Source organism: Vipera berus (assembly GCF_964194415.1).
Source record: "Vipera berus genome assembly, chromosome: 1".
NCBI classification, from domain to species: domain Eukaryota; kingdom Metazoa; phylum Chordata; class Lepidosauria; order Squamata; family Viperidae; genus Vipera; species Vipera berus.
Window position 1 is genome coordinate 277,826,323 of NC_138202.1, and position 13,220 is coordinate 277,839,542.

Consider the following 13,220-nt stretch of genomic DNA (forward strand, 5'->3'; position numbering starts at 1 on the left):
ATACATTTACATTCTATGAAATAATACTACATTGAAATAAGGCAATCCTGCACTAATTTCTTGATTGTTGTGGATATTAAAAGTACAGTAGCTTTTCCACACAAATGATAAAAAAGATTTCCATCTTTGGCTCTACTTAATCTGCCTATTTTAATGCAAATTTTGCAAATGTCTGATTCAGAAATTGAAATGCCTCAGGCAGTTGCCTTCCTGTAGAACACACCGGATTATATTAGCACAGACAGATAACCAGCAGTGTTATGTTTCATATCATAATAAAGTTAAATAATGCTTTCCTTTAGCATTTTTAGTTTCTAATGTGCCTGTTAGCTGCAATAACATTGTGCCAAAATTGGTGATCTTCTGATAAATGTCCTACTAGAAATGCTTGACTCCCTAATCCTTATGAAGCTGCATCTATTTCATTTATATTTGCCCTATTTTTCTGGGTGCTTTTCAGTAATCAAATGTACCGTAACTGTCCTCAAAAAAAGCGATAAAGTTCTCTGACATCAGGGAATATCTATCTGAATATATATATTTCTGTGTTAATCTTTTATAGTACACTGAGGATGTAGTGTAGTGAAGGAAATACTTTTCTTGTTAATGCTACTACTGCTATAATTGTCCTGCTTCCTACCTAGAGTGCTTTAAATTGCTTTACCAAAAATAGAAATAATGGTTTTTTGATCTCTAGCTCATTGTCAAAGGAAAAATATGATATATTTGGAAAGATAATCCAAGTGAGGGAAAAATCAGTCTAAGGAAACTACTAGTCTGATTTTTCTTCTGTCTCATATAGGATGGCTTGCTGTTGACAGAACCAAAGAAGCCAGGGACCAACAATGGTTTCAGTCAAATGGAAGGTTTTAATCATAACACAATCTGCTTATTATTATTATTATTATTATTTTTAAAAACTAATATGTATAATACTCATTTTTTCTAATTCTGAGTTTTAGATTAGGTAATTGTCTTTTTTGCCTATATTCATGTGTTAAGTTATAATAATTGATCTACGTATAAAATTAAGAATGAGTGAGGAATATCCCAGTTATTTTAAAACAAATCTTTTTTCAATGCTATACCTATTAAATACTGTATTTGATGTTTTTAATTTCCTTGATCATCTGTTAGTGCAAGAACTAATAAAGTAAAATGAAACCTTTAAAATATATTCAATAAAAAAGCATATATAACCTGCTATAATTAACAGCTATTTGTTCACTTATATAATAGCCCAGTTAATTTATACTATGTTCTTTGGATGTTTTCTGGTACCATTATATTAGTGGCAAGAGCGCCAATAAATATAAATGCCAATAGACTGCAGTTCTTGCCTAGAACCACCAATATATATAAGAACAGTGCTGCTGAATTAAGACAAAGGCTAACAAATAAACCAAAGTAATTTGTTGACTGCCAACATTAATTTAGTTGTAATGGGTTTTTTAGCTAGATCAAAGGTGTTTTCTTCTGTAAGGTGAAATTGCTTTAGTGGAAATAAAAACAAATGCTGGTATTTCAAAGGTACATAACCAACATTATATCATTCGATGATGACCTAAAATAAGTTAAAAAAAGATCTATTCATTACAGTTACTACTGGATGCAAGTCCTTTGTGAAATGCCAGGTCTGTAAAAAGGTAGATTGGGAAGTAGATCCTAAAGAAGGCAGTGGTGAACTATCATGCTTCTGCTGTTGTCAAAAACCCCCTACATGGCCATATCTATGGAATCACCATGACTGAGTGCAACTCAAAAGACAGATTTTGATTATAAAAGTTCTGAAAGTTAGGGTTACCCGCTCTGGGCTACGAAACCAACCAACCAACTAAAAAGGGATAGTGGCAATGTGATACAGAAAATGCTTCACTTTTGCTGACATATAATGGCTATCTGCAGTTTTGCAGTCCAGATCTGGTATTCCTACGGAAAGTGATCAAGTGTAATTTTTGATACTGCTTCAGAAAATATATAGCAATTGATGACATCATAAGTTTTATTTTGTACAATCTCATCATTATGGTTATACTTGGTTATACTCAGTGGTGGGATTCAGCTGGTTCTCACCGATTCAGCAGAATGAATACCTTTTTTTTTTTTAGTTCGGAGAACTGGCTCAAAAATGCCCAGACTAGTATGCATTCACGTGCCTCCAATCCCTTCCTTGCTGCAATCTGGCTTTGCAGCCAGCAAGGCGGTTGGAGGCACATGATTACATGCTAGTTTGGCATCTCAAAACCCTGGGGGTTTTCCCCACTTCTGGCAGCGAAAATCCTCCCCATACTTGAGACCGGGGTTTTTTTCTCCGCTCCCCCTTGGCTTTTTGCTGCCAGGCTGTATAACTTGATGCAGAATGGGAAGGACCCGCATTCTGCATCAAGTAAACTTTAATGAAAGTTAAACAGTCTGGCAGTGAAAATCCAGGAGTGGGGGGAAAACCCGGGTTTTTTAGACTCCAGAGGAGGCAGGGAACGTACGCTAGTCTGGCCATTTCGGAGGTGGTCCAAAAGTGAAGGGAATGGTTCCCACCCCACCTGATCACTGCAGGGCTTCTGCACAGTCTTTGGACAAAACTCTGGGGCTGAAAAAGCAGCAACAGGAGTGAAGAGCTGTTCAAAGGAGGAGGAAGAAAGAGAAAGTGGGAGAAGTCACTACTGAACAGGTGAAGAATGATGGATGTCGGGATGTGGTAGGCCTGGCTGCGGGGGCCCTTCGGCACAGTAAGTGGTTGGAGACTGCATGGGGCAGCTCCCCCCTCCCCCACCGCCTCATGGCAGCACCTCCCACCTCCCCCCCTGCAGAGAACCAGTCGTTAAATTATTTGTATCCCACCACTGTTTATTGTTCTGTACCAGCCTACTATCGGCCCTGCAGAAAAGGCAGGGACAACCCCTTTACAAAATGGCAAGAGGCTGGAACTAAGCCTGCCAAATTTATTAACATAAAACAGAGCAAACAGAGCCAAACAAAACACGAACCATGAAACAGAAGCTATTCAAACGGTTGCCTTCAGCAAACCAGCCCTTCCACACATTCCCCTTTTAAACAGTTCAGGGCGTGGCTTCTCTCTGCCTCCTTCCGAGGTGCCCCATTGCCTTCCTCTGTTTACTCCTGATTGACTGCCTCCTGCGTTGGGCGTCCTTGAACAGGGCCAGCTGTGGGTCATCTTCATCCACGCTGTCAGGCTCACACAGCTGGGTCTGCGTCGTGACCAGATGGGAGGGGCCTGGCTGAGGGCTCTGCGGAGCCTCAATACTATCCTCAGCAAGCTCTCCAACACCCCCCCTCCTCTTCCTCTGAATCGTCCGACCCAACTGCCGAGCCCACAGGCTGACCCTGAATCACAACAGTTATACTGTAATAAACCTCCTGTAGAACTACATAACAAATTCCCTATCTCTTCTATCTATGGCCAGGCAATCTAAATTGTTTTATTGAATTTATACTCTTTGTTCTGTGCTCATTGTGGTTTAACAATAATAAAAATAAAACCATAATGTCTAAGTAATCAGAAATATAATTACAAGCAGGAAAACTATAGTTTGTATAAAACATCTTAATATTATAGTTTATGATTCTGGCTTGTTCAGATATACCATAATGAAATTTACATGAAACTTTCAGGTTAGATGAAACAGTGTGTGTGTGTGTGTGTGTGTGTGTGTGTGTGTGTGTGTGTGTGTGTGTGTGTGTGTGTGTGTGTGTGTGTGTGTGTGATGAACAGCAAATGGATGTTGAACTAAATGTTGAAACATGGATTTCCTCCCTAACAATGAAAAAGTAAAATTACTACTGTAAAAAATGTACTTATTTACACATTTATGCTTGAGCATAGCTAGATGAGTACATTTTTTAAAAGGGTAAAAACATTTTTCTCTCAATTCCTTACAAATTAGCATAACACTCAGTTCTTATAAATGTGATAACATAGTGCTGTAGACTTTTTTCCATTGTGAAGAAATCGTGTAAACCCATATGAACAATTTTGAATATGTGATTAATATGCCCTACCCTTCTTTGTCCCCTTAACAAAATTTTGTTAACAATTTGTAATTATATAAATTTTGAGGGTTTTTTTTACTACAGATCTATCTATGGACATTATAATCTTTCCAATTTCATGCAGGATAATACCATATTTGCTTTGAGCCTATTCAGTTGTGGACAGTTGTACTAAATTCTAAAGCCTTCCTGGTCTTCCATTTTCCAACTACCTTTTTACAAGTTTTAGGCAAGCTGGTGTATTTAGCTTTAAGCCAACATCAGTCTCATGATTGCTGGAGGTGCTAAATATCATAAATTAAGATAACTCAAATACAGATATTTACAATTTTGCATTGAAGTAATGTATGGTATGATAGATCATTGAAGCATTTTTCAAATTTCTTTGAATACCTAATAGCAATATTTAAGGCATATTCAGGATGAATTTTTGTATTGCCTCTTACTAGAAATTATTGTTTGCTTACAGCTGAGAATAATTGGATTTGTCTTGTGTTCATTCTAATGCAGAAATATAACATCTTGCTTTATCTCATCTAAAAATAAAGTTAGTGTTTTGTTTTGATGAATCTCGCTTATTCTTAAGTGAGCTTGGGAGAAAAAATAGTGGGCATTAAAGATTTTATAACAGTACTGTCTGGTTATGATCTCTGCCTCACCTCAAGAGCTTGCCAGAATATAGAGGTATTATTACAACTTCTTGTAATATTACAATATCTGTACCAAAATATCCTATAGGAAGCTGAAAACCCCAGAGGGTGATAATTTGATTAATGTAACAGTGTAAGAAAAGATCTAGTTGGTTGCAGTTGCATAAATGGCAGTCCTACTTAGGAATGAGACCTATTTAATAAAAACAAGATTCTTTCCCAAATCTACCATTTCTAATAAACCTATAAATCCCGTTCATTTTTTCTTGTTACAGCAGGATAGCCCATGAAGGATTTTGAGCCACTAATAAAAGTAGTTATTGGCCTTTCTCTAATAAAACAAGTAAGTTTTGCCATCTGCTGACTTCTTTACCAGCCATTTCTCCATTATGGGTATTGCAGAGTCTTTCCATTTTTGTGCATATAATAATCTCGCAGCAGTTGTTGTATATAAAAACAGTGACCCTTCGTGTTTTCTGCATTTCCAACATAAATCTGAAATACCTTTATACATTCTATTGTATGCACATAGCTCAATTTTTAAAAAGTAATTGAATTATTTTGCCGTGCCTATTTTCAGTAAAACTTTGATAGGTTCCAAAGAGGTAGCTTTGTAAATCTGATTGATTGATTGATACCTTAAAGACCAACAAGTGACTTATCCCATTCATCTATAATATATTCAAAAGTACCTCATAGTGTCGGGCAATATAATTCATTAGAATTCTTGACACATCTTGTTCACTAAGGCTTTTGGATTGAATCTTTTCTGTCCAAACTGCCAATAATTGCCAATAATACTTTTCAGCAATTTTACAGTTATAGATCTCTCTTTCTATATCATTCTAACAGCTTTCCTTGAAATTCAGTTGTGTAAACAATTAGTTGATTTTTTTTTTTTGGTAAATGTAGCAACGTGCAATGTATGGAAAGAGAAAAAGGCCTTTGCAACTATTTATCCTTGGCCCTGATCTCACAGTATCAACTGGGAACATCTGATTACCATGTTCTGGGCCAGGAGAAAGTTCACATGAGATTTGAAGAAAGAAACATTTCTTTGCTTATGGGAGGTGGGGAGGATAGGAAAATATTGCAATTGACTTCATGATACTACTTTTGATTGCCTTCGGAAATGTTTTGAGTGATTAGCTTTATCCACCACTTCAACCATGTTGTTCAAGATGGTGTAATGAGAGGGTTCACTTCCCTGGTCCATTGAACATCATACTCAGAAAATCGCCTCCTATCAGTTCATATAGAGACCCTTAGGAAAAAATTGGAAAAATCTGTCTTAGGTAGCGAGGGATATATATCAGATTGTGAAAGTGAAAATTATCCAGTTGCTGAGATTTCTGTAACTTGAATCTATTCTTGTTAAAAGAAAGCCAAGAAGAATATTATTTTCTGTTGTAGGATGCCAAGAATTTGACATTAGTTTCCAAAGACGTTCGTATCTTGATTTAATGGAGCACTCAGGCTGAGGGAGTATCTATTAAATTCAAATTATCACTTGCATTAATTTATAGCATTGGGGTACTTACATAAATGATGCAAATATCATTTAGCAGATAAATCAAAAATGTTTTCATTGTATCTGAAATCCACTTTACAAAGGTCCGTTAAATTGTATTTTTACTATATTTATATTTGTCTGTCTAATGTGACCTGTGGTGAGATAACTGAGAGTATTTTCCCATGCTACTACAGTTCTATTTTAATAGCCGTTTAGACTATATACATATATGTGGAATGAGATGCTAATTAGTTTGTTCATACCTAGTATCCCAGAAAGATTTTCTAAAACTCCATTTAACTGAATTGAACAAAGTATATAATACAGATGGTCCTTGTTTAGTGACTGCCTTGTTTAGCTACCATTCACAGTTACAACACTAATAAAAAAATAACTTTACAATCAATCTTCGTATTTACAACCTTCACAGTTGTTGTAAAGCAAAAGAAAGCTGAAGTAAGATCATAAGCACAGCCATGGTTTCATTTAGTGACTGCTTCATTATTAAATGAAGACTGAGTTGCTAGTTCAAATTGTAGCTAAATAAGAATTACCTTTATACAGGAAAACTCTCAGTAAATACAGAAATTTCTTAGCCTCTAATAAGTTAAATTAGGGTTAGGCTTCTAATGGTCAGGAATCCAGCTCTCATAAGAATTCAGCTCTCATAAGAAACACTAAAAAGAGTTCAAGAGGAAATATAGAATTCAGAATGTTAAGAACAAAGCATTATACTGCTAGTGGTAGAGTATTTAGATTCAAGTCTTTTTCAGCATTTTTTTAGAACCAGGCAGGCTTTTAGTCTTCAGAGCAATATATTCTCGTGTTAAAATAAGCCTGCACAAACCAGTTTAGGAGGTGTTATATTGAAATATTTGTTACATTCCTAAGAGCCTCAGTTTGCCAATCAATACTTTCATTTTTAAAGGAATACATTCCGTTGTGAATTGATAATCAGTTTGTGACACAATAAATTTGCAAGTTGCTTGTTGTAAATTTCTTCTTAACATGAACTGTCCAGATTACAACGCCTGTTTATTGAATCATTTAGATGTGTTGTATCATTAATATAGATGCCCTACTGCTAAGCCCTTAGTTGCTCTTCACAACCTGGAAAACAAATTCCCAGAGTCATATCAACCAGATTTAATGAAAGGGAAAAGTTAGCTTGCAGAAAACTTTGCAAAAACCTTTGCAACTAGCCCCACAAAATAATAAGAAATATGAAAAAATAAAGGAAGTTTGTTATATAGGTATATTAACTATATTGTATATATTTATATGTGGCCCAAGACAATTCCTCTTCTCTCAGTGTGGCCCAGACAAGTCAAAAGGTTGGCCAACCATGATTTAGATAATTAGGAAAGGATATTTTTAAAATCTTCTGTTCCCCATAGGAAAGGGATTTCTCCCCCTTACAATTTAGGGAAATAAGGGGCCCCTTTTTTTCATCAAGCATTTATTTTGAATTTATTTTGATTTTAATGATAATGATGCTGCTTTTTATTTTACTTTGGTTGTAATCATTATTATAGTATTGTTTTAATTTTTATGTCTATCGTTTGGATTTTAGTTGCTGTAAATCATCTTGCTGTATAACGTGACATATACCATATAAAAGCAACAATAAACAAATAAATTTTCTCCTTTGATGTGAGCCCTGACGTAAATGTGGTTGGGACGACTGGCAAGTGAAATCCTTTCAATAGAAATAGGACCTTCACAAGAGGGATTTTCCTTAGCACTCTAGCCGTGGTGGATATGATTAAATTTCCTCTTCATGCCTGCTTTGATTCTGATTATTATCAGCCACTCCAAACAAAGGGCATTTGCATTTTTTAAACCTGCACACATCAGTTCAAAGACTCATTTAACAATATGTACAATGGAATAGTACAGTACAGTTTGGAAGAGCTGCTTCAGAATGTCTTATTAAAGCAGTCACTTCTCTTGCCAGGATTTTATGGCTGGCTTTGTTAATTTTATTTTAATTTTATATTGTATTGTTTTTAAATTTTGCCTTGTAAACCGCCCTGAGTCCTTTGGGAGTAGGGCGGTATATAAACCGAATTAATAAATAAATAAATAAATAATTATGTAACAAGTCATATTCTGAGCACAACTGGGGGGGACAGTGTATTTGGTTGATCTGTTTTCCTTTTTACGTTAAATAAAGCTTCGCTGCTCTAGGAAGCATCAATAATAGGGCAGTCTTCTGACTGGCAAGATTTTTCTTTCCAACCCCCCACCTACACATGACCTCTAAACCTGCTTTCAGAGGTCTCCCACTTTTCCCTACCTATAAGGAGCTTATAGGTAGATGCAGCCTTCATTCCAGCAATAGGGTCCAATAGGGTGGTAGGAACCAACCCACAAGAGCAAAACAGTTCAAGAGTGATTTTCAGTGGGAAAACAGTACAGCAAAAATATAAAAACAAAACCCTGATCTGGATTCTCCATCCCTCCCTAAGTAGCTATTGTAAGAGGGGGAAACAAAAGAGGAGAAAAAAAAGGCAAACCCAAATTGCCTCATAGATACAACGATGCTGAACCAAGCTTTCTATCTGCACTTTGTCCACAGCTATGCAGATATTTAGGTCGAGATGTAAATCTGCTTTTGTTGCTATTTATGAAGTCATGTTCCCTTTAGTTAAACACTGACTTGGATTCCATCCTATTCCAATTTATTTATTTATTTATTTATTTTATTACATTTATATACCGCCCTTTCCCGGAGGACTCAGGGCGGTTTACAGGGTAATTAAAAACCAAAATACAAAAGTTAAAAAACCAAGTTTAAAAAAAATTAAATTTGCGTGGTAGGTTTTTTTTTATCAGATGTAAATTATGAACTAGGGTCTTATTTGGATAACAAAATCTACACCACAGGCTTTAGATATGTATTGGTTTATTACTATGTTATATCTTGGCACCAACATTAAATCCATTGATTCAGTGGATATTTTTTTTCAAAGAGCATAGATAGAATTTATCTTTGGTTCTAAGATTGGCAGTTGTCCATGTTTTTCTGGCTGTAAGCCAGTGCAAGCTAATAGGATGAATCCCACTGTTGAGCCACCTTGGATTTTGTAAATTCCTTCTTAAAATATATATTTCAAGAGCTATAAATTGAATTATGTCAATAAGTTTGAAAACAGACTTGGTACAAAATAAAGCATTTCAGGACGCTTTTTGATTAAATATGTTATGCATGTTTCCATGGATTATATAAAAGTAAAATGTCTATTTGAAATAGATACCACATTTTACACTATATATAGCACAGTTGCGTGTACTACTTTTTAGAATACCTGTATTATTTTCATTACCTCTTTTGCATTGTTAAGAAGAAGTCATTTATTTTTTTGTCTCCATGTATGCTGCAGGTAGCCAGATGCCATCACAGACTCCTGGTACCCAGTCAGAATCTAGCTCCCATCCTGCCTTGAGCCAATCTCCGATGCCACAGGATCGAGGTTTGTGTTGAAAAATAATAACTACGGAGCATAACAAAATAAAGAAGAGAAGAGCAAAATTTGTTGATCTGCCTATTAGAACCAGGAAATTCTATGTAAACTTTTCTCAGCAAGAAAATTTTCCCAAGGGAAGAGTAAATTAAAAAAGATTATCCACAAGATTTTTAAAAAGACCTTAATGTTCTGAAAACATTCTGTATCAGAAGATCTTGGTAGATAATTTACGGCATTTTCAAATCTGAATTATAGGAAACATTATTTATAAATATATGACAAAATGTAGTCTCTGTGGGATAAAAAATGTTAGCTCGTTTTCAAACAAGAGTTCCCGTAGTTTTCAAAGTATTGATGTATTGTTATGATTTTGAACATAAGTCATTAAATATCTTTTCTTTAAAAAGTAAGAAAAAAATTAAGAAAACCAAGATCATGGCATTCAGCCCTCTCAATTCCTGGCAAATAGATGGGGAAGAAATGGAGGTAGTGACATATTTTATTTTCCTGGGCTCCAAGATCACCACAGATGGGGACTGCAGCCAAGAAATTAAAAGACACTTGCTCCTGGGGAGGAAAGCCATGGCAAATCTACACAGCACACTAAAAAGCAGAGACATCACCCTGCCAACAAAAGTGCGTATAGTCAAGGCTATGGTCTTCCCAGTTGCAATGTATGGCTGTGAAAGTTGGACCATAAGAAAGGCTGAGCGCCAAAGAATTGAAGCCTTTGAACTATGGTGCTGGAGAAGACTGCAAGGCGATCAAACCGGTCAGTCCTAGAGGAGATCAACCCTGGCTGCTCTTTAGAAGGCCAGATCCTGAAGTTGAAACTCAAATACTTTGGCCACTTAATGAGAAGGAAGGACTCACTGGAGAAGAGCCTACTGCTGGGAAAGGTTGAGGGCAAGAGAAGAAGGGGACGACAGAGAATGAAGTGGCTGGTTGGAGTCACTGAAGCAGTAGGCATGAGCCTAAATGGACTCCAGAAGATGGTAGAGGAGAGGAAGACCTGGAGGAACGTTGTCCATGGGGTCGTGATGGGTCAGACACGACTTCGCAACTAACAACAACAAAAAAGTAGGAATGGAGTTAACAGGCTGGAAATAAATATTCTTGCTTTTCTCTTCTCAAAAAGTGGCAGTGTTGTATTTTGTCAAATTTCAAATACATCAGGAATAAATTTTCTGAATAAGGGTTTTAATACCATAGTAAATTATCATGGTCCTGCTGTGCAATCTCATTGTGGAGTGGAGTGAAGGGGGTGTGTGTGGGAAGGATGACCAACACAACCTGCAAGTGTATAACAAAAATACAGAATCTCAGCAGGGTCACTCATGTTTATTCAAGAAACTCAGGTACAGCAAGCAGGTATCTAAATTGGACAGCAGCAATATAGAAAGATGCTGGTGGCAAAAAAAATCACTGCAAAGGCAATGTGAGGGTGAAGAAGGCAATGTGTGGGTGAAAGTAAACTACTATCGTATTCCAACACACAGCATGCAAACCACAACATACCCACAAAGCCAACCACCACACAAAAACTAACCCTACCATACACAAAAGGGGTGTCGTAAATGATAGCCAGAATTCTCCAACCTCTAGGAATAGCAATAGACCACAAACCCACAGCCACACTCCGCCAGGAATTATCCAGAACCAAAGACAAGATAGAGAAGATGAAAGAAACAATGTAATCTACAAAATCAACTGTAAAAATTCAAACCAATTCTATGTGGGACAAACATCATGTCAATTAAAAAATCAGGATCCACGAACACTGGCTAGCAATCAAACACCACAATCCCAAATCTTTAATCTCCAGCCATACTGACACCAAACAGCACCAATTCAATTGAAGCAACACAAAAATCATCAGCCACGCTACCACCCGCCCCACTCATGAGTTCATCAAAGCCTGGCATTCCACAAGCAATTCCATCAACAGATACATTGACCTACAACCAGCCTATGAACCCCTCAAAATCCAAATCAATTGCACAGCCAACCAGAGACAGCACCGACCCTCAACCAACCCACAAGCCCCCCCCAGTCAGCACTTCACCTCCCAATGACCCTGACCTGATATAATCTCCCCATCACAGGACCCTCACTTGGCACATCCAAACCTGACCCATCACAAGATCTACTGACCACGCGAAGCCCTTATAAACAGAAGAACACTGACAGCCCCTAAACCCCACTAAAGTTGTTACCTAGCCTGGTAATGAATCATTCGGAAACCAACCCACAAGCTTGGAGAATGAACCTTCATCCTTATCCTACACCCAAGCTACAGATATTCACCACTATTGCACTATTTTATTTTATCAAGAAAATCATATATATATATAGGAAATATCAAATGATTGACAATGCAGTGCTGCTTATGTCAAATAATATTCAACATGCTACTGGGGAAGAGCTGAGGCTCTTTTGGAGTACTAAGAATTGGATATTTTTAATCAGAAGATCGCACTGTTTACTACTCAAGTCTTGAAAAACAAGGAAGGGACAGTGTTGTTTTTATAGTTAAAAAAGAGTACAGTGAGTACTTGGCTACATAGCAACCAGTGATCAAATAATATTAGACTTTGTGGACAAGTGTATGCTTCAACTACTGATGTAAATGAAAAGGAGACTTACGAGTTTTATGATCAAGTTCAATTTGAAATCAGCAGAAAATGGAAGCAAAATGTGATGCTTGTGATTGGCGATTGTAATTTAATTTAATTTTAATTTAATAATATTTATATACCGCCCTTCTCCCTGAGGACTCAGGGCGGTTCACAGGGCAAAAGTCAAATACAAAGTACAAACATTAAAAAAAGATTAAATAATTGCCCAAGTTAAAACAATTAATACAATAATAAAACCCCAAAAATAAAATTAAAAATACCAAAAAATAAAAACCCCACCAATCCCCATCAGGCTAGGCCGGCTTGTACAAACAAAAACGTCTTGAGATCGCGACGAAAGGAGCGAAGATCGGGCGCCATCCGGAGCTCTACCGGCAACTGATTCCACAGCTCCGGAGCGCCCACAGAGAAGGATCTCCCCCTGGGCGCCACCAATCGACATTCTCTGATCGGTGGCACCCTGAGGAGGCCCTCTCTGTGGGAACGCACAGGGCGCAGGGAGCTTGATGCCGGCAGCAGATGTTCCCTAAGGTACTCCGGCCCCATGCCATGAAGGGCTTTGAACACCATTACCAGTACCTTGAATCTCACCCGGAAGGCAACTGGCAACCAATGCAGCTCACGGAGCAAAGGTGTAACGTGGGAGTATCGGGAGACTCCCAGCACAACTCTCGCGGCTGCATTCTGTACCAGTTGGAGCTTCCGGGTGGTCCTCAAGGGCAGCCCCATGTAGAGAGCGTTGCAGTAGTCCAGACGAGAGGCCACGAGCGCATGAGTGACCGTGCATAAATCATCCCGGCTAAGATAGGGCCGCAACTGGCGCACCAGGCGAACCTGGGCGAAAGCCCCCCTAGTCACAGCTCCTATATGGTCTTCCAAGGTGAGCCGTGAATCTAGGAGGACTCCCAAGTTGCGAGCCCTATCTACGGGGGGTAATAGT

At 37.6% G+C, this 13,220-nt stretch overlaps 1 protein-coding gene across 5 annotated transcripts in view; it reads left to right on the forward strand.

Annotated features, from left to right (window-relative positions):
- Positions 1–13,220, forward strand: part of ARID1B (AT-rich interaction domain 1B) — a 448,568-nt gene that overhangs the window by 327,929 nt on the left and 107,419 nt on the right. For all 5 annotated transcript variants that reach the window (XM_081332098.1, XM_081332099.1, XM_081332101.1 and 2 more), the window contains exon 7: positions 9,558–9,647. In XM_081332098.1, coding sequence (XP_081188224.1) covers positions 9,558–9,647 — 90 coding nt within the window. The remainder of the gene's footprint in view (positions 1–9,557; positions 9,648–13,220) is intronic.